Here is an 18,833-nt window from a genome sequence, read left to right as displayed (position 1 = left end):
TAGAAAATATCATATGACTGCAGGCCGGAAAAAAATGGTTTAATCAGAAGGCTCAACTCACCGTTACAGAAGACTTCATCAGAATTGTCTCCACAGTCGTCCTGCCCGTTGCACCAGGAGCTATGTCCCACGCAGCGGCCGTTCACACACCGTCTGTAGCCCTTCTTACACACACGGTTGGCTGAGAACCAGACAGGAAATAAGACAGCAGACTCAAATTACAAATGTCAATAACACATATGGCCAAAACTGTTATGACGGAGAAAAAGGTTCTACTCACCACAGTAGGACTGTTTCTCATCAGACTTGTCCTTGCAGTGGGCCATGCCATCACAGGTCAGGGTGTAGTTAACACAGTCTCCATTCCCACACTCAAACTCATCAATGTTGTTACATGTCGTGTTGAGGGCTGTGAGACAAAGACAGAAAAATGCACTTAGGAAGGAGTTTGTCTACCCCGAGGCATGCAGGAACATTTTCAGAGCTCCTTCAAATCCTGATTTCACTCTTTGCCTGTAACTTTATTACATTATGGTCTGTGTGCAAAATCGGTTCTGCAAATTTAATAATAAATATTTTATTAAAATATTTTCATAAAAGATAGATAGAAGGTATCACCTCTCTGTGATGGTTTTTCAAGCCAAACTTTAGTATTTATGATTCCCTGTCTTGTATTACCTATGCAGGTGTTGTCTTCCAAAAGCTTCCTGTCGCCACGGCAACTGCAGTTGACCCTTCCCTCGGAGGTCAGCAAACACAGGTCCTGGCATCCTCCGTTGTTAACGCGGCACAGAGAGAACTCACCTATGCAGAGATGAGGAGTTAGGGAAGGTTGACCACACAAACCTGCACATATTCACACACACACACACACACACACACACACACACACAGCCATACACACATCAGCAGACAGATACGCCTGCATAAATGTGGCCATGGCTCTGCCTCCGCTGAATGCATAATTCAATGTGACTCAACCTAAATGGGATTTGCAACTATTACCACGGGCTCTCGGCTCGTATGGCCGCTGTGGGCATTGAAGCGTGAGAGAGTTTACTCAATGAGGCAACTTGAGGGAAAAGATGGCTGACGATATGGTAGAGAGAAAAAAAACTCAGGGCTGCATTGACTTAAAGGGAGACAGACAATGGGAGATGTAGAACAAGATGAGTTGGAAAAAGAGTATGGATAAAAGTGAATTCAGCAGGCATGTGTGTGTGTGGTAATATAGAGCTGATGGTGGGGTTGTGAGTGTCTGGTGGGCTCATTCTGGAAGTATCTGTAGCTAATCTGCTGCAGTGTCACTCCTACATTACTTCTACCACCTCATTGACTGCTCGGTTGGGGTTTTGTGTTTGTAAGTGTTTCAGTCCAACACTTGCTTCAAAAAACCCTGAATTAAAACATCTTGGTTAATTAGTTTGATTTGTAATGTCCTTGATACCCTGATATTGTCACCAAAGAATGATAATCTGTGCAGTAAAGATATTACCTCAACTTCTACCGAGCAAATGATTGCTCAACTTGTCATAAATGTAATGTAATGTGTTGATATATTTTACTAGTCAAAGCTATGTGCTGTATGTATGGTTAGTGCAATAAAGGATTTTGCCATACCTTCCAACCACTTAAACATTTTACTATTATTATTATTATTATTATTATGGTGGACTTTTATTTTTACACCAATATGATGAAGTACCTTGACTTGGAATGTATTTAATTTGCTGGCTTAGCCAAAAAAATAGGCATGCTTGTGGAGGTATTTTATCCTGTCTTTTACGATTGATTTTACCAGAAAATTTACTAAATGACAATATATTTAATACATGATAAGAAATTGATAAAGGGTCCATATCACCCAGTCCTACACATTATGTACTTCAAAAAACTTCCTGTCACAGTGTCACTATAGAGACCAGTAATGACACAACACACACACACGCACACACACACAACCAGCTGGATCCCTCACTCTGTGTGAAAACTCACAGCTATTGGTGTCGTTGGCCACGGCGACGATACCCATTGGCTGCTGCGGTATGTCAGCACGCAGCACCTTCATGTCTCCTCCTGTGTATTTATCAGCCCGAAGCACAGCCCTCCTCACCCAGTCAGTCCAGAAGATGTAGTGCCCGTACACAGACAAGCCAAACGGATGGACCGGCTCATTCTTCAACACCACCTGCAGGGGGAAGCACAACCACACTCATGACCTCACACATTCAGGAAATTCCAGCATTGCAATAAACTCGGAAGGACAAACAAACTGATGGGTGTTATTGGGCAACTCCATAATACAATCATACTGCAGTACAAATATTTCCATTATGCAGCATGATGTGCACCGTGTGTGTCTGCATGCGAGTGTGTATGTCACTCACGTAGCGCCGGCTGCCGTCATACTCGCAGCGCTCAATCTTGTCTAGTGTGGCGTCAGAGAAGTAAAGTTTTTCAGCGCGGTGGTCTATGGCCAGCCCGTTAGGGGTTCGAATATCATTGCCAATGATCACAAGGACGTTGGCACCAGTCAGCGTGGCACGCATGATACTGGGAGACTGCTCATTCCAGTTGGTCCAAAACATGAGGCTGACGGAAGAGAGTAAAAATCAGGATAATTTAGTGGTAGTTTTGAATGCAAGGAGGTATGATATGAATTAATGTGTGAGTTCTAACCTCTGACACTCATCAAGGACAAAGGCTCTGGGGTGATCGTCTCCCGACATGGCGACCACGGTGTGCCTGTCAACGGCTCCCCAGCGGTTCTGATCCACGGTGTGGCGGGTGATGGTTGAGGTGGTATAGCTGGTCCAGTACAGCATATCCCAGCCCCTGTGGTACGCCAAGCCCTCCACAGAGCCGACATCTGGAAAAGAATGAAGGAATAGAGAGAAGGGGGGGGGGGGGGGGTGGGGGGTGATGGAGATAGATACAGAGAACAGTGGAAAAGGGAAAAGAAAAAAAAACAGACATTAAACCACAAGAAGAGGTGGAAGAAGACAGAAGAGAAAAGAGGGGAAGGAAAAGAAGCACGTCAATCCCAGTGCTATGTTAAAAGGCCAAGTATGGACTGTCTGGCAGCAGCTCAGTGCTGGCAGACTGCAGTGTGGCAGCACAGAGTCAGGGCTGTGGACATGACAGCTTGGTATTAATGACCAAGAACACAGTGTGATTCGAGGCTTTTATCCAACAAATACCTCACTAAAAAGGTCACAATAACCGTTGCCGGCTAGCGTATTACTTTCCATCGCACTACCTCATCAACAGATGAGAAGTCATTTTTTCTGCTTCACAGCCTTGAAATGAGTACGAGGTTGTGGGCTGCTGGCCTGCACAGAGGCCAGAGGACAGACGAGAGTCAGCCAAGATGGAGAAATACAAAGTTCCGTAGCGGCAGATAGAGAACAGCTGCTCTGCTGGTGAGAAACAATACATGCACACAAACCCTTCAGGAAGAGTAAATGTGAAAACAGCCACGCGTCAGATCCCTCTAATGCCAAAGTAATTGGTAATAGTTGCCTTCTTGTTACCGTTACTGCAATAGAACAGAGAAGGTCTAATGATTACAGCGGCCTTTTCCAGGGCTGGATATGATCTCACTCTATGGCAGCTCTGGCCAGAGGATCAGCGAGGTTCACCGCCAGGTTGGACACTTAACACTGCACCTCAACATCTCCAGTGCAACGCTGTGGACACGAATCAACATTTGTCTGGCTCACGCAAGGAGACCGTGAATGAAGCAAAGCGAGTGGAGAGCCAAGCAAAGGTATGCGATGCAAAAACAACTCCCCTCTGCTTCTCGTACTCGTAAATCAATGCCCTGAAAATCGATGAGGACCAACATGAAATCCATTCACCCCTATTTCCTCTTTCTTTAGTGCTGTTAATGAATTGTAAATCTCTAGCCTGCAGCACTCAAATTCTTGCTTTTCAGTTCTGTTTATCTTCACATTGTTGACCTAAGCCTATCTGGGTTTCTGTACATTTTCGCCTGTTGTTTACAATAATACAAATGAGCTGAATTTATAGCTCTTGAGCTCAGCTGGTTATACTGACACTGATACGTTTTTTATTGCAGTTATCTGCAGTGGGTGTGATAGCAGTGCAGTGCTTGCTATCAGGACAGCAGTCAATAATTCCCCTGATTTCTGAAGGCAAACACTATTTCTCTCTTGTCTCTCTCTGTGTATATACCATATCTGCGTATGTTATATGTGTGTTATATGTGTGTGCATTGACAACACTAGAAAATGAACAGATCCTTTCAGAAAATGCACAGAAACACTGGACCCTGGGAAAAACTATGTTTGGCCTCATTGGGCCCTCCCACAGAGAGCAGGCCAGCCCAGCTCTCGCCTGCACCATGATAATCAGTCCAGAGTTCACCTGCCGTTTACTCGGCTTCATCCTCTCTTAGTGTCGAGCCATTCGCCTCTCTTTTCCTCCTCTGCTAGAGTTGTGTTTCTCAGGACATCCCTACCTTTGAGGCAGGAGTTGCGGCTGATTGTGGACCGCTGAGCTTGGGCCTGATTGGGATGTCACGTGGAGCAGCTGCCTGCTCTGAGGCGACAGGAAATCTGTGGCATTTATCACTTGGGTGCTCTTAACAAAAGTCCAGGGGGAGTCAACGGAGGGGTCTGATGTTATTTCACTCACTTTGCCGCCCCCAGCCAATCAGAGGTGTGGCTGATTACGAGGACTGGATTGGTTTGATTCACATAGAGCACATTGGAAGCAGCTTGAACTCAACTATTAAAACGGACTGGATTTTAGGAGGCAGTGTCACATGTAATGTGTGTTTATTCACTCATGTATTTAATATCCATTGTCAGTCCTTGTCATTGGTATATTTTACCATCAGCCAGTCTGCGTGGTGTTGTTACTGAGTAAACTGCTAGTGACCCACAGTATGAGTAATCATTCCCACATGTATTATCAGTAGTTTTATGACCGGCTTGAGCATATGTGACCCAACCAAAAGGAAGTAGCAGTATGACTGGAAGACATCACCATAACTGAAGACAGGATGCTGCTGAGGAACTCTACGTGTTCAGAGGGTCTGCTGGGGAACAGCAGTGACACTGGGCTGGGCAATGTGGAGCAGGTCCTCGTCCCGATATTAGATGCACTGATTCTGGTGCTGGGAGTCGGTGGGCACACCATGGTGATGGTGATCCTGTGTGGGAGGCGGAGAAGGGGGGTGGGACAGTCTCCTCAAAGCTCCATGACGGGCACAGGAACAGACGTCCTCCTGCTGGCTCTGAGCACTGCAGACCTGCTTTTGCTCTCCATGCTTCCCTTCCACACTGTTGCCATATCCATGCAGCAATGGCCGTTTGGAGACTTCATGTGTCGTCTGGTGGGCTTCTTGGGATCGGCCTGCTCCTCGGCCAGCGTCTTCACACTGGCCACGCTGGCTGTGTCTCGCTGTCTGACTGTGGTGCAGCCTGTCAGAGCCTATGGCCTCCTCTCCCCTCGCCGGGTGTCTATAGCTGCTGCTCTCCTCTGGGTCCCGGCCTGCTGTCTGGCTGCTCCCCAGCTGGTCTTTCGCTTTGTGGGAACCCCTTGCCGAGCCTCTGACGGCCTTGCTTGCTTTGCTTTCCTATCCCACCGAGACCAGCTGATCTATGGATTGTTTCACTTCCTCGTGGCCTTCTTGCTTCCACTGGTCACCATTGCAGTGGCGTACGGCAGAATCTACATTTTCCTGTGGGGGAGTCAGCATGCTGGGAGGGCCCCCCAAGTAGAGCGCTACCAGAGCAAAGTGACTCAGACGTTGGCCATGCTGGTGCTGGCTTTTACCCTGTGCTGGCTGCCATCCTACGGCCTGACGCTGGCCTTATTGGCGGATGAAAGCTCAGGGGCCACTGGCGTCTCACCGCGCTACGGCCCCTTCAGCGTGTTTGCACGCCTCATGGCGACCTCCTCTACAGTGATGAACCCCATCCTTTATGTACTCATGTCCCAAAAGTTCAGACAAGACCTACTGAGGCTGTTCAAGAGGGGAGGGCAAAGAGCCAGTGGGGCTGTGGCTATGGCTGCTGCCTGACAGTATTGCTATCAACAACAACCTTGATAACTGAACACCTGACACACAAACTCCTGATAACTGGGTATCACAATAAAACGATCACAAGCTGAGTTGCTTTGCTGAAAGGACAAAACCATTACCCTCACAAGGAAAGTCTACTTAACAAGACAACCAGGGACAACATCCAACATCTTTGCCTCTTAATGACATTCACTGGTAGTCTCGATATTGTATACGATCAAACCGTTAGCCCTGGGAGGTGCCGCTCTACAGGGACAGTGGAACAAACAATCCTGAATCATGCATTCCTTGTAAAACAGTTTGAAGTAAAGGCACTTTGGTAAAACATTAACAGTGCTCCTGTGTCTTGTTGTGCTGAGATAAGGTGAATGAAAGTCTGTCGGCCTGTTTATGTTCTCAAAGCACAGATAAAAAAGGTCTTTCCTTTTGTTTCTAGTTTGGCTACAACTTCAGAATAAAAGCTTCTTGGTTCTGTTTAGATCAGTGGGAGTGTTTTGGGGAACTCTAACTGTTTTCCTCTCCAAGACTTCTCAGTGGGAAGTCTTCTGATGTTTACAACTGAGGTTCTTATTCACAAAAGTGAGTAACCAAAAACGACTCTTGACTAATGACAGACCCAATATCAACTATGGGAGGGGGAATACACTGTAGATAAACTGGGAAATAAGCTGGGTGGAGGTTGGTTGTTAAAGGATAAGAGGGTGTTTACAAAAGGTTTACACAAACTTAAGATGTGGGAATACTCACTTTCTACCACGGTCTTGCGGTCAGATCCGTCATCACTGATCCGCTGGATGTTGCCAAAGTGGATGTCACTGAAGAAGATGCGGTTAGCTCCCTTTCCTCCACCTCCTCTGTAATCAAAAGTGAGTGCAATGACATTCTTCATGTGCTCAGGGTCCTCAAACGGTTTAATGGGCGCATTCAGGTTGTTTTCATCTGACAGGTGGACACTCTTTAGTATGGTGCGCTCTGAGTAGAGCAGGTAGCCATCATAGTCACGGCAGCTGCTGCCGTCTTCAGCCAGCATGCCATGGGCACAGGCGCATGTACGCTGTCCGTTGCCACGGTAAAGGCAAAGCTGCTGGCACCCGCCGTTGTTGTCTTTGCACACATTTGTTCCTGTACACAGGAAATAATCATCAACACCAAATTAAATTTCTCATATTCAAAATGGAATTGCACAAAAAATGCACTCTAACAGCATAGAAAAATGTGTTAAGTGCCATTATTTGATTAACTATTAATTTCATAGAAATACAAATACCTTGAACAATGCTCATCGTTCACATTTTAAGCAGACATTACAATTTCAAAATAAACACCCTGCTGCTTACCTTGCTGTCTGGCCCTATTGAAAACCTTGATATCTTTGAGCTGCACCCCAATACCAGTCCTCAGAGACACAGAGTCCGTGGCGTTGTCCTTGCTGCCTCTCTTTATGGAGCCATTAGCATGTGTCCTGGTTCAAAGCAGACAGACAAAAATAATGAAACTGAGGCTAAAGCTTGCAGATGAGAAATATATTACGGTGACTGTGAATATCACTAACAAACAATCCAAAAGTGAGGACACTGTAACACCGAGGTGGGTATATCTGACCTGTCACTCCAGTAGATGTAGCTCTCAAACACAGACACAGAGAACATGTCCATGTTGTTGTTGGCCAGCACCACTTCCCTGTTCTCTCCGGTCTCCAGGTTGATGCGCTCAATCTTGTCCGTCCTGGCGTCACACCAGTACAGCATGCTCTCCTACACGCACACGGACGGTAACCAGAGATAATGTTGTGATGCAATGTCCACCTGCTGCACTGTAATATAGCAATATAAATGCAAGAATGGTCCGTTACACTGCACCTCATAGTCGACGGAGATCCCGTTGGGCCAGCTGATACTGGCATTGACCAGGATAGCCCTCTGAGAGCCATCCAGACAAGACCGTTCTATACGAGGGTACTGGCCCCACTCTGTCCAAAACAGGTAGCTATACACACACACACACACACAAACACAGCAAAGCACAGAGTAATCAATAACAAGAGAAATGACAGAAGCAGAAGCTAATGACAGCTACAGGACTAAGTGGAGCTAGACCCGGTGTTCTTTTCCTCACCCTTTCTCCGGGTGGACAGTGATGGCGCGAGGCTTGTCCAGGCCCTGGGAGATCACCACATAGCGGAAGGAGCCGTTCAGTCTGGCCACCTCGATCACATCAAAGCCTTGGTCTGTCCAGTAGATGTTTCCTGTAGAGGACGGAGGAGAGACAATGATTCTCTGGCAGATCCTGAGCATGTTCTGCATGTATAGTGATGCAGATATCTCCCTGTCTGACCTCCTTTTTGACACTTTAAGTGACATTAATTAAACAAGAAATATTTTTTTTGTCTCTTTGTCTCTATTCCTGCTTCCTGCCTCCCCTACTGTGTGGTAACAGACAGTAGCAGTCTTTGCAAGGATGATAGATACACTGTCAGCAAAAGTAAAACACAGTTTATAAGTATGCATGATTGATACTGTTTGAATTCCACAATTTCGGTCATGTTTTTTTTACAGGTCTGAGGTGTATCTCACCTGCTATCCAGTCGACAGCGATGCCCTCCACCCTGCCGATGCCATTAGTGACCACGTCCTCTCTCCAGGTCTGGTCTCTCTTGGCCCTGCTAATGGTGCTCAGGCCCATGTCCACCCAGTAGATAGTGTCGTTGTCTGAAAACGAGTGAAACATAAAAGAGTTGGACTGAACAGAACTTTCCTATACTCATTATACAGTTACTCATACAGTAACACATACGAAATGCAGTGGTAAATTAAGCCAGACAGAATAGACAGAATACCTTCATGCTGGGGGAATTCTTCCTTATATAGCATTTGAGAATAAATATTATGTTGTAAAATGTCTTACCAGCATGGAAATCTATGCCTACAGCCAGGGAGGTGCCTGACACTGGTACCAGGGCATCAGACTTGTCTGCTGGGTCCAAAGGAATACCACGTATGCCCTCATGCACAGAGTACAGCAGGAAAGAGCCAACACCTACAGCAAACAAATAAAATTCCCTGTTTTAAGCCTTTGAAAAGTTTGTGTTGCATCACACTTTTATCATTTTCATCAATTCCTGAATCCAAATTTGGCTAAATCAAGAACGCATTCATGTGCATGAATGTGTCGTACCCTCACAAGACTGCTGCCCCGTGCGCAGGCTGTATCCTGCAGTGCACATGCAGGCCCTGGTGGTCGGGGAGGTGGGGAGACACAGCTGGGAACAGTCTCCATTGTTATTGCTGCAGAGATTGGTGCCTGGGAACAGAAAAGCACAGGAACAAATACACAAAACAAATCAAAGAGGAGTTACGAAGACATAAACAGATGTGCTTTGGCGTGGATACACAGGCTACATGCAGTAAGCAAAACAGACCTTCGATGAGACAAGGACACATTTTCCTCCCTTTCATTTTCTATTTCTTGTTATGTAATTTAACCAAAACAAATGTTGCATAGGCTCAATAAAAGTTGGCGTGTGGCAGCCAACCCCGGCACCTTTCTGCGCAGTTTCATTGTAGATTTTCATGTGCATCATGGGAGACGTGCTGTTCCTCAGGACTTTCCAGTTGCCACCGTCCTTTTTGTCACAGGTTCCTATCTGGTCAGTTCCTTGATCCGCCCACCACAATTTCTCTCCTAAAGGACACAAAACACACAACAGGGGGCTCAACACTCGAAGAAGTTGTCATATGACATGGCTTTACTCTCTCTACATATACACACACATACACTGGCTAAAATGAAAATTTCCGGGAGACCTACCCATGATGGCCAGAGCAGTAGCCTTGGTCAGCTTTCCCTTTACCCCCTCAAGCACTTCCAGTCCGGAGCCGTCCAGTTTACAGCGGTTGATGGTGCTGTTTCCTGAGCTGATCCAGTACAGCTGCTCAGTGTCAAAGTCAATGGAGAGACCTGGAAAACAAGAGCGCTGATGTGTGATGACCTGTCCTGCCACTAGGGAGCGCTGTCTCTCATGCGGTCACAGAAAGAGGTGAAGTATGGGTGTGTTCAAAAACGCAAACTAATGTAAATCAACATAACCTCTTCCACTAAATTTAATATTTATCCAGTATAATTTTATAATATTATGATACATAATTTTACGTCATATCGCATAACATAATATGTTAGTATGCAATTTCAAACAGCCTGAGTCACTCACCAACGGGGCCTTTCTGGTTGGTGAAGAGGACAGTGCGGTTGCCGCCGTCTGTGTTGGCCATGTGGATGCTGTCCCCATCTGTCCAGTAGAGTTTCCTGAAGGAGGCAGGCAGATAGAATCAGCAAAGCCGCAGTCCGCCTCGGCAGGAGGAGGGGGAACTCTGATTTATTTTCAACACATCATAATTTGCCTTGTTGATCAAACTTAGTCAATAGGCCACCTAATAACACTCACTAGCCTCCCAACACAAACCTCATTGCTCAGTGTATGGCAAAATTGGACGGGCTTTCTTATCGACAAAAAGGTATAATAAACTCGTGATTTAAGGGAATCAATTTGTCATCCTGAACTTCCTGTCGCACTGAAGCCAATCCACCTCACATCTCTTCTCTCGAATAAATCTTAACTACAGCACACATTCCAATAACTTCTTAACCTTACACATCCCACACTAATCTTGGCAGGACTGGATTGGGGTACTATGCACCTTTTAAGAATGAATTGCAAACAGCTCTCGAGCTACATTCTTTCATTTCCCTTGGGGATTTTAAAGCTTTATCATGTGATGTTCTTATGACTGTTCCTGTTTTTATAATTATTTTGTTCATTGATCATACTAAATGTTTTCTCTCTTGATGACAAAGTGATCTTGATCTCAATGAGACTGCCTGGTTAAATCAATTAGTAACAATAGTAATAGCAACAACAAAATACTGTCAAATCTGTGGAGCATCTGGTCTGAATATCATACCAAACCATATGTGACCTTAATAGGAATGTTGTAAATAAATTAAATGTGTCGTTTTCAATTTAAGGCCCAATCAAGTTCATATGAAGTTGGGTGAAGCAGAAATACATTTGAGCTGACAAACTGGATGGTAGAGACCCACTGAAAATCTTCTCTTTCAGAGACCTGATTCGTCATCCCATCACTGACATAATCACTCTCCCACACCACACACACTCACATAAACACCTTTCCTTTGCCTTCAACTTCCTTGCTCCTCAAACTGGTCAAAGTCCTCAGTGAACGCCCATACACACTCATGCTGAGTATACAGGACAACGTAATTGTGTGTCACTGTGTTTACACTGCCTGTAGTCTATGTTTAAAGGGTATCTATCCTCTGCCCCCATCACTCACTTCCTGTTAAATCCTACCACATCCACCACGGACTTCATCTGTTTGTTAACATACCTTTAAATGAAGTTTCAGAAGCATTTAAATGCCCACATTCTCGTGTCTTTGCACGCACACACACACACACACACACACACACACACACACACACACACACACACACACAGTGTTTGAGTTTATCCCTCCACGACTCTCTTTGCCCCCACCCACTCCTGGAAATATTCTGGGCAGTGTTTGTGACCCAGAAAGAGGAGGCAGGCCCAGCATATGGATCCAGCATCTGCTTCTCATTTTCCCTCATGCCAACAATGCTCAAATCGGAAACATTCCTCCGTTTAAGTAGGCTAGGTCTTTGAAAGAGAGGAAGGAGTACACAAAAAAACACAAGGGGGCAGAGACATTTCTTAAGAAAATATCCTTTCTTCATCCACCTCAAATACTCAAAAGCACACATATTCCTGCAGGACAAAACTAAATATATAAATACAGACGGTCTGTTTCTACTCTGCTGGTAAGAGGACAGGCTGAGGCCAGGCTCTGTTTGGGGGGCTGACGGGGGGATGAGGTTTCAAGAGGGAAGAGGGGAGGGAAAAATGGACATTTACTAAACAAGGCAGGAGGGGACAGGATGTAAAATAAACACTGGAACAGAAATAGTGACAAAAAACAACACAGACACTGGCTCTTAATAATTCATAGATATTCTTTCTGAGCACAGCGCTTCAAAATAGAAACGGAGCAAGATGGAGAAAGAGAGCGACAGAAGGAGAGAGATGACACGAGGGGACAAAAATTGGAACCACATCCTGAGTGAAGAAACTGTCAGAGGTCATCTATACCATAGATGGTATAGGTGGTCGCTGACCTATACTAAACTACTCTGCCTGTCATCGCTGAGTGCAAACAGGGGGAGCCTGACAGCCAGACATTGCCTGAGTGTGTATGAGTGTGAGTGTGTGTGTTTACCTCTCTGTGAATGTGTTGTAGGTTAAAGGTGAAATCAGAAGGGTGTCTGAGAGCAATTTCTGAAAGCTTCATCTTGTGTGACAGCTTTAGTGCGTGTGTGTGTGTGTGGACGACTAACCCCAGTATTGGATGCAGCACTAGACAGTGTGGTTTGTCCAGGCCCTGGATTACAGCATTTTTGAAGGAGCCGTCCAGTCTGGCAACATTAATCTGTTTCTTATTGGCATCGTAACTGGTCCAGAACAGGTTTCTGGACACCCAGTCCACTGCCAGGCCGTGAGCGTTGGGCAGATCTGAAGAAGGAGAAACACGCAGAGCCATTAATCAACCTTCTCAGTAGAGGAACCGAAAATCCACGCATGCCTTCTGCATCAGTGTCTAATTCAAAAATCTGAGCGAAACGGGGAAGAACTGCATATTTGACCCTTTGCTAACCCCCCCCTTCTGTAGTGACCTCACCACAAGAGGTCATTGTTTACTGCAAACTGCAACTGCAACAGTGTCTTCTTGGAGAAGGAAACTTTTAAAAGCATATGGACCTATAATTTTTTCAGAAAAACTATACAAATGGAAAACAATGAGACTTAAGTATGGTGTGTTTTCTATTGTGTTGCCTCTTCCATACCAGCGGAGACCACAGTCTCAACTCCAGTGCCATTGATGAAAGCTCTCTTGATGGTCTGGGTGCGGACGTCTGACCAGTAGATACGGTGCTCCAGAGCATCATAGTCCACCACAGTCACGTTGTCGATGTCGGGCACAGTGAAGGAGATGATGTAGTTGTAGTAGGGGTTGTCGATGTCAACTCCTCTGATCTCAATCTGGCGAGCGTACAGCAGGAACTGACGAGACTCTGCAGGGTAGGGAACACGTTGACATGCATCCTTCAGCCTTCAATGGGAGTAATCAGGAGTTAAATGCACCTTCAAGTCAAAAAGTAAAATGCATGAGTGCACACTAATGCCAGTGTTGTGTGGATAGGCGGTTGCAGCATGGATGGGTGGATCTGCGCATTATTCCTGCCACTTGAACAAACAGTTAATCCAATTGCATCTTTGACTCTAATGATTGTGTCTGTCTGGCTGGCTAACTCGATAGCTCACTGTGACAGCGAGAGTGAATCCAATCAGTGCAGATACATTACAACTGCATTGGTCTCAACAGTCCTATCATCATTTAACTGTGTGCGGCTTAAATGATAGACAGGAAGAGAGGGAAGGAGACAGAGAGGGGGAGAGTAATGACGGTGTCAGGCTGTATCGGCCAGGCCAGACTAGGTGGTGGATGTGGAGGGTTGTGGCTGATGCCTGCAACACACAGAATGGGGCTCTCCATTCCATTACCCCGAAGATAATAGAAAGTGCTGCCCTGAATACTAAAACTCACACACTGAATAAACAGGCCCGCTCTCACTTTTCACGAACAGACACTTCAATGCGCTCCAAAGCTGTCACAGCAATAGCACCTCAAAGTGAAAAAAAGTCTAGATTGTTTAATCCTCTCTCTCTCTCTCTCTCTCTCACACACACACACACACACACACACACACACACACACACACACACACACACAAACAAACAAACACACAAATGGAAACAAGTGATGCTGCAAGGACAGGGATTACACTGTGGTATTCAACGATGATTTTGCCAAGACAAGCAGAAGGGGAAATTGTCTGCTGGCTCAAAGGGGAATCAAAGAGTGTGTTTTCTACAGTTCATGCTTACCGTAGCAAGTGCGTTTGTCGGGGCCCAGCTTCATGAGGTGAGGGCAGGCACACGAGAACGTCTGATTGTAGTTGATGAGACAGAGATGAGAGCAGGGCTCCTTGCCATCTTTCGCTGCGCACGGGTTAGGAGCTATGGAGAAGTGAGTATGGAAAAATTATCCAGCATATATAACATTTCTATGTTTTCTTAAAGGTTCACAAGAGTTGTCACTCTCATAATAAATACACTAACTGTGAAGGAATAATACTAGTTGCCTCTGTAGCTCTACTGACAAGCTTTTCTGAGCTTAAATTTACAAACTGCAGTTCGACTGTATGTGTGTGGTCATGTGTGTGATTCTCACCCTGCGGCTGTCTGGATGGATGGTAGACCTGAAGGTCAAAAGGTTGTGTGTTGGTTCTCTGGACCACAGTGACGTTGCTTCCTGTCCACTTGTTGGCCTTGGCCAGTGTGTTGGTCCTCCAGTCCGTCCAGTAAACCTCTCCGCCATACATGGTGACGGCGAAGGGATGTGACAGATACTCGTGCCCCCTCAGAACCTCGATCAGCCCGGAACCATCATACTTGGCTGAATAAATGGCATCAGACCTGCGAATAGCGCAAATATTTCATTGAATGTCTGAAAGATACTGTTTGTGCATCAAATATAGGTGTTTGTGTGAGTGTGTTCATGTCTGAGCCCTTTTTTCTGACCTGGCATCGATCCAGAGGATGCGACGCTCTAGATAATCCACAGTGAGTCCATTTGGCCAGCCTCCATTGCCAGTTTCCTTATGGATGGTCTTCCTGCCTTCTCCACTCATGGATGCAGCTTCAATCCTGGGCAAGCTGGCATCCCAGTCTGTCCAGAAGAGGATCCTGCAACATGGACAAGCAGTTATTAAAACATTAAGGTACAATAGGTTCAGGCCCCACAATTACCAACACATTTACCCTTTAAATGCCATCGTAAAAAAACGTGTTTTGTTTGATATCAGCAGGAGGTACAGTAAGCAGTGCAGAAGTTACCCATCCCGCGGATCCAGGGCAATCGCTCGAGGGTGCTCCACCTCCCCAGCCAACAGCGTGGTCCTCATGGTGCCGTCCAACTTGGCCACCTCTATCTGATCCAGGTTGCTTTCCACCCAGTAAATGTTTCCTGCTATCCAGTCCACAGCCAAGCCCTCAGGGGTAGCCAGCCCATACTGGATTACCACATCGAAGCTGGTTAAAGCTACAGGGGCAGATAAAAAGGGCTGGTGAACTGGTTTAAACCGTCTTACCTGACTTGAAGATATATCTTCCTACCCTTTCCCTTTTCTCATGAGGACTATGATGAAAATAACTTGAATGTGTTTTCATCCTCGACAATTTCAACTGAATGTCATTACCTTTGTTTGTTTGGAAAATCTGTCTAACACAGTGGAAAATCAGGGCGTTGGGCAAAATGTTTTTGTATCACCCATCTTTGTTTAAAACTGCTAGAGAAATCTGGTCTAATCATATTTCAATAAAATAAAATAAACATTCCTCTGGGGCGCTTAAGTTTCTTAATAAATTCACACATTTCAATATGTAGGGATAAAGGCTTCGAAGGCTGGGATTTGCTCATGGCAATTTTTCAGATTGTGCTGTAACCCGAAGCACTGATCCGCTTTGCTTCAGCATTTACAAATTATGTAAATGTGATCAAGCTATTTGGATTCAAAGCTAACGTTGCATCACAAAGTGTAATTCCTTTAATCAAATGGTTAGATGTTATGTTCGGGAGAAAACACATGTCAGTGCGATAAATGAAAACACAAATAAAGACAGTAGTGGCTCAGCAGGGGGTGTGATACTACAATTACAGAGTGGGCCTTAAAAAAACTAAATATGTGGTGTCTTGCAGGGCAAAAGAGACACATTTTCCAGCCTCTTTAATTTTCCATCGGGTCCCTAATCAGAGGGGACACGTCTAATTATTTGAGATGAGTCATTATCCTGTCTGGAGGAATGAAAACACATACTCACTGTATGTAGCCTATTGGCCACATGCACCACGACTGCAGTGATGATAGGGCCTTTGTTTGCTGCACACATGATTGACTGGTGTGGCCTTTATGAAACCACATCTGATTTTCTGCTCACTAGAAGCCACAGTAACAGCAGCAAGCTGCAGTTTCACAGGTTTTACTGCTGATATTCATGCCTGCTCGGCAGAGTCACAAACATTTTAGGCACAACAAAACTGTCATCACCGAAATTTCAGTAAGTGCAAATGGTTTACTTTAACAGAACTACAGTGTATTTCCCCAGTGTGCAAAACGGTATTTAGAGATTAAAATGTTGTGACTCATAAAATTCTCTCTAATCCAGTAAAACCCAATACAGTAACTTGCTCCTGACATTTTATCCAGTTGCTTTAATACATGTAATTGTAATGAAAATCTACTGATGTGTGCGGATGTAAATGTAATCTCACCTTCATTTTATGTCAAAACATAAATCATCCGTATATTAAATCCTACATAAGACAAACACAGCAAATGATACAAAAAAAACGCCTTTTAAGCATGTCGATTGAGTTAAAAATGCTCACCTCCGTTCTCGGACAGCTTCCCACGATAGATCTTGTCCTCCACCACATCCGTCCAATAGAGGGCGCTCTGGCTGAGATGGAAGTCCAGGGCAATGGTGTTCCTCAGGCCTGGTACCAACACACTGAACTCTCCTTTATTCAGATCAATGCGGCGGATCTCGTGGCGGTTTGAGAAAATGATGAAGGGTTTGAAAGGATCTGTGGAAATGAACAGGACAGATCAGCGGCCATCTTTAAAAGAAGAACCAACCAGATGGTAAAGGGCTAAAAACCATTTGCTTGGTCACAGTTGATTGTTAGTCAAAATATGGCAGCTCTGCGCCACAGTATGGAAAATACTGCGGACGTGTGTGACTTGTCCACTGAAAGAGCGGCTGTGTTGAAGGTGGCTCTAATCCTGGGTAATTAAAACGCAGTGTAAATAAGACGGGAGTTATCTGCACCTGCAGGATGAATGACGGAGTGCTGGCTAGTCTCTAAGGCCTGGCAGTGAAGAGCACAAGCATAAATTCATGCTTCCTCATTGGCTAGTTGCTGCAGGGAGAGAACTATATTCTTTATGTGGATAATAAAATTCAAAGCTGATTCAATGTGACTGAGCAGTTTCCGTTTTTCACATCTTGCCCTCTCGCTGACTTAAACAAAAAGCATATCTGCTCTTCACTTTTTCATTTAATATTGCAGTCTTTCTTTTCATAAAATAATAATGACAGCTAGAAACCAAAGCCCAGGTTTCCTCAGTGAACCCTTTCCCTCCCTTCATATATACACACATACTACACTGAACGGAATTCCAGCTCTTCCTCTTTTCTGTCTCCAGTGCTCTGTCTATTGTCCAACAGAGTATCACATTTTGCCACAGTGCGTCTTCTCTAACCACAGTTTCCTGCATGGGCGGCCTCTCCTTTGCTTGATCCCAAACCCACACCACACTTCTTGATTCTTAAGTTCTTGAACCCTGACAAAGCCCAGAACTCAGTCACTTCTCTAGCTCTAACTGTACAGCTAGCATCGATTGAATGGTATGAATTTATATTCTCCACCAGTATCTTTTGACTTCCCTTGACCCTCCACCACCACCATCTTGCCCTTTTGTACTGTTTCCTCAGCCTCTTACCAGTGCTCTTGCAGTTCTCCATGTCAGGCTCCAGTTCCCAGCCCTCGTAACAAGAACATTTCACACTGAACTTGTCCTGTTCGCAGCGTTGACTGCACTTAAGGTGTTTGGCACAAAAGCTCTGGATTTGACAGGTCTTGTTGTCAGGCCCTAACTCCATGCCCAGTGGACAGGAACAGATCACCCCCTCACCAGGGGCCACTGTGCAGTTATGGCTGCAGTCACCATTGTCCAGTGAGCACAGGTCTGTAAAAGAGAGAAAACCAGAGGAGGACTGACACAAGGGATAGCTACGCAGAACTGTTATTAAACCACTAAAGCCCTGATTTAAGATGCAGAGTTTTGCTCGCTGTCATGACGTTCTCTGTACTGAAACACAGCCTGGGTGCTGTTGTGTCTTACCACAGAGTTTCTCATCAGAGCCATCTGGGCAGTCTTCAGTGCCATCACAAAGTTTCTCTGCAGGCAGACAGATGGTGGAATCGTTGGCACACACATGGTGCGAGAGCTTACACACCAGCGCCTCACAGTTGTCCTCGTCGGAGTTGTCCTCACAGTCACTGTCTCCGTCGCACACCCAGGCTTTGCTGATGCAGCGTGCTATGGACAGAAGGCAGGGCTACTTTAAAAACAAGTCCTTAAACTGACTCTATGTACTTTACATACTTCTCAATTTGGAGTACGGCCTCCTCACCAGAGTCCCTGCAGCCAAACTTGACAGCCGGGTCGCACATGTGTGTGACGCCCTCACAGTTCTTCTCATCACTCAGGTCCATGCAGTCAGTGTCCCCGTCACAGCGCCAACGCAAGGGGATGCACAGGCCATCCATTCGACACTGAAACTCATCTGTATGACATCCTCCAGGGGGGCGCGTCGCTGTAGAGAGAAAGACATCATAAGACTCTGAAACTGACATAGCCTTCAATCCTTGCCTGCGTTAATCAAATCAGGACACACAGCCTTGAGCAGAGACAATGTGCAACATGAAAAGACTGTGAAAACAACAACTAATGAGCTATCTGTCAGAAATCTGGATGGCAACGGGAAAGACTAAAC

At 45.5% G+C, this 18,833-nt stretch overlaps 2 protein-coding genes across 2 annotated transcripts in view; one reads left to right on the top strand and one right to left on the bottom strand.

Annotated features, from left to right (window-relative positions):
• The window catches only part of LOC139282325 (low-density lipoprotein receptor-related protein 1-like), an 83,562-nt gene that overhangs the window by 13,766 nt on the left and 50,963 nt on the right, over positions 1-18,833 (bottom strand). Inside the window, exons 22-48 of the mRNA XM_070901954.1 lie at positions 18,471-18,653; positions 18,179-18,376; positions 17,777-18,022; positions 16,660-16,857; positions 15,108-15,312; positions 14,793-14,957; positions 14,443-14,687; positions 14,097-14,228; positions 12,995-13,222; positions 12,488-12,662; positions 10,263-10,357; positions 9,863-10,012; positions 9,596-9,736; positions 9,230-9,355; positions 8,960-9,091; positions 8,629-8,763; positions 8,171-8,300; positions 7,915-8,041; positions 7,658-7,809; positions 7,393-7,517; positions 6,803-7,177; positions 2,680-2,869; positions 2,388-2,592; positions 1,996-2,188; positions 679-804; positions 281-409; positions 62-181 (exon numbers count right to left, since the gene is read on the bottom strand). Of these exons, the coding sequence (XP_070758055.1) occupies positions 62-181; positions 281-409; positions 679-804; positions 1,996-2,188; positions 2,388-2,592; positions 2,680-2,869; positions 6,803-7,177; positions 7,393-7,517; positions 7,658-7,809; positions 7,915-8,041; positions 8,171-8,300; positions 8,629-8,763; positions 8,960-9,091; positions 9,230-9,355; positions 9,596-9,736; positions 9,863-10,012; positions 10,263-10,357; positions 12,488-12,662; positions 12,995-13,222; positions 14,097-14,228; positions 14,443-14,687; positions 14,793-14,957; positions 15,108-15,312; positions 16,660-16,857; positions 17,777-18,022; positions 18,179-18,376; positions 18,471-18,653 (4,626 nt within the window). The remainder of the gene's footprint in view (positions 1-61; positions 182-280; positions 410-678; positions 805-1,995; positions 2,189-2,387; positions 2,593-2,679; positions 2,870-6,802; positions 7,178-7,392; positions 7,518-7,657; positions 7,810-7,914; positions 8,042-8,170; positions 8,301-8,628; positions 8,764-8,959; positions 9,092-9,229; positions 9,356-9,595; positions 9,737-9,862; positions 10,013-10,262; positions 10,358-12,487; positions 12,663-12,994; positions 13,223-14,096; positions 14,229-14,442; positions 14,688-14,792; positions 14,958-15,107; positions 15,313-16,659; positions 16,858-17,776; positions 18,023-18,178; positions 18,377-18,470; positions 18,654-18,833) is intronic.
• On the top strand, positions 5,015-6,052 carry LOC139282326 (galanin receptor type 2-like). The gene has a single exon (XM_070901955.1). It carries the CDS (start codon positions 5,030-5,032, stop codon positions 6,050-6,052), a length of 1,023 nt encoding a protein of 340 aa, XP_070758056.1. The 5' UTR covers positions 5,015-5,029.

Source organism: Enoplosus armatus, chromosome 3, assembly GCF_043641665.1.
Source record: "Enoplosus armatus isolate fEnoArm2 chromosome 3, fEnoArm2.hap1, whole genome shotgun sequence".
In the NCBI taxonomy this organism is placed as follows: domain Eukaryota; kingdom Metazoa; phylum Chordata; class Actinopteri; order Centrarchiformes; family Enoplosidae; genus Enoplosus; species Enoplosus armatus.
This window is presented reverse-complemented; position numbering and strand designations above follow the sequence as displayed.

Coding starts and splice junctions, on each gene's coding strand:
- LOC139282326 (XM_070901955.1), top strand. CDS start 5,030: ATGCTGCTGAGGAACTCTACGTGTTCAGAGGGTCTGCTGGGGAACAGC.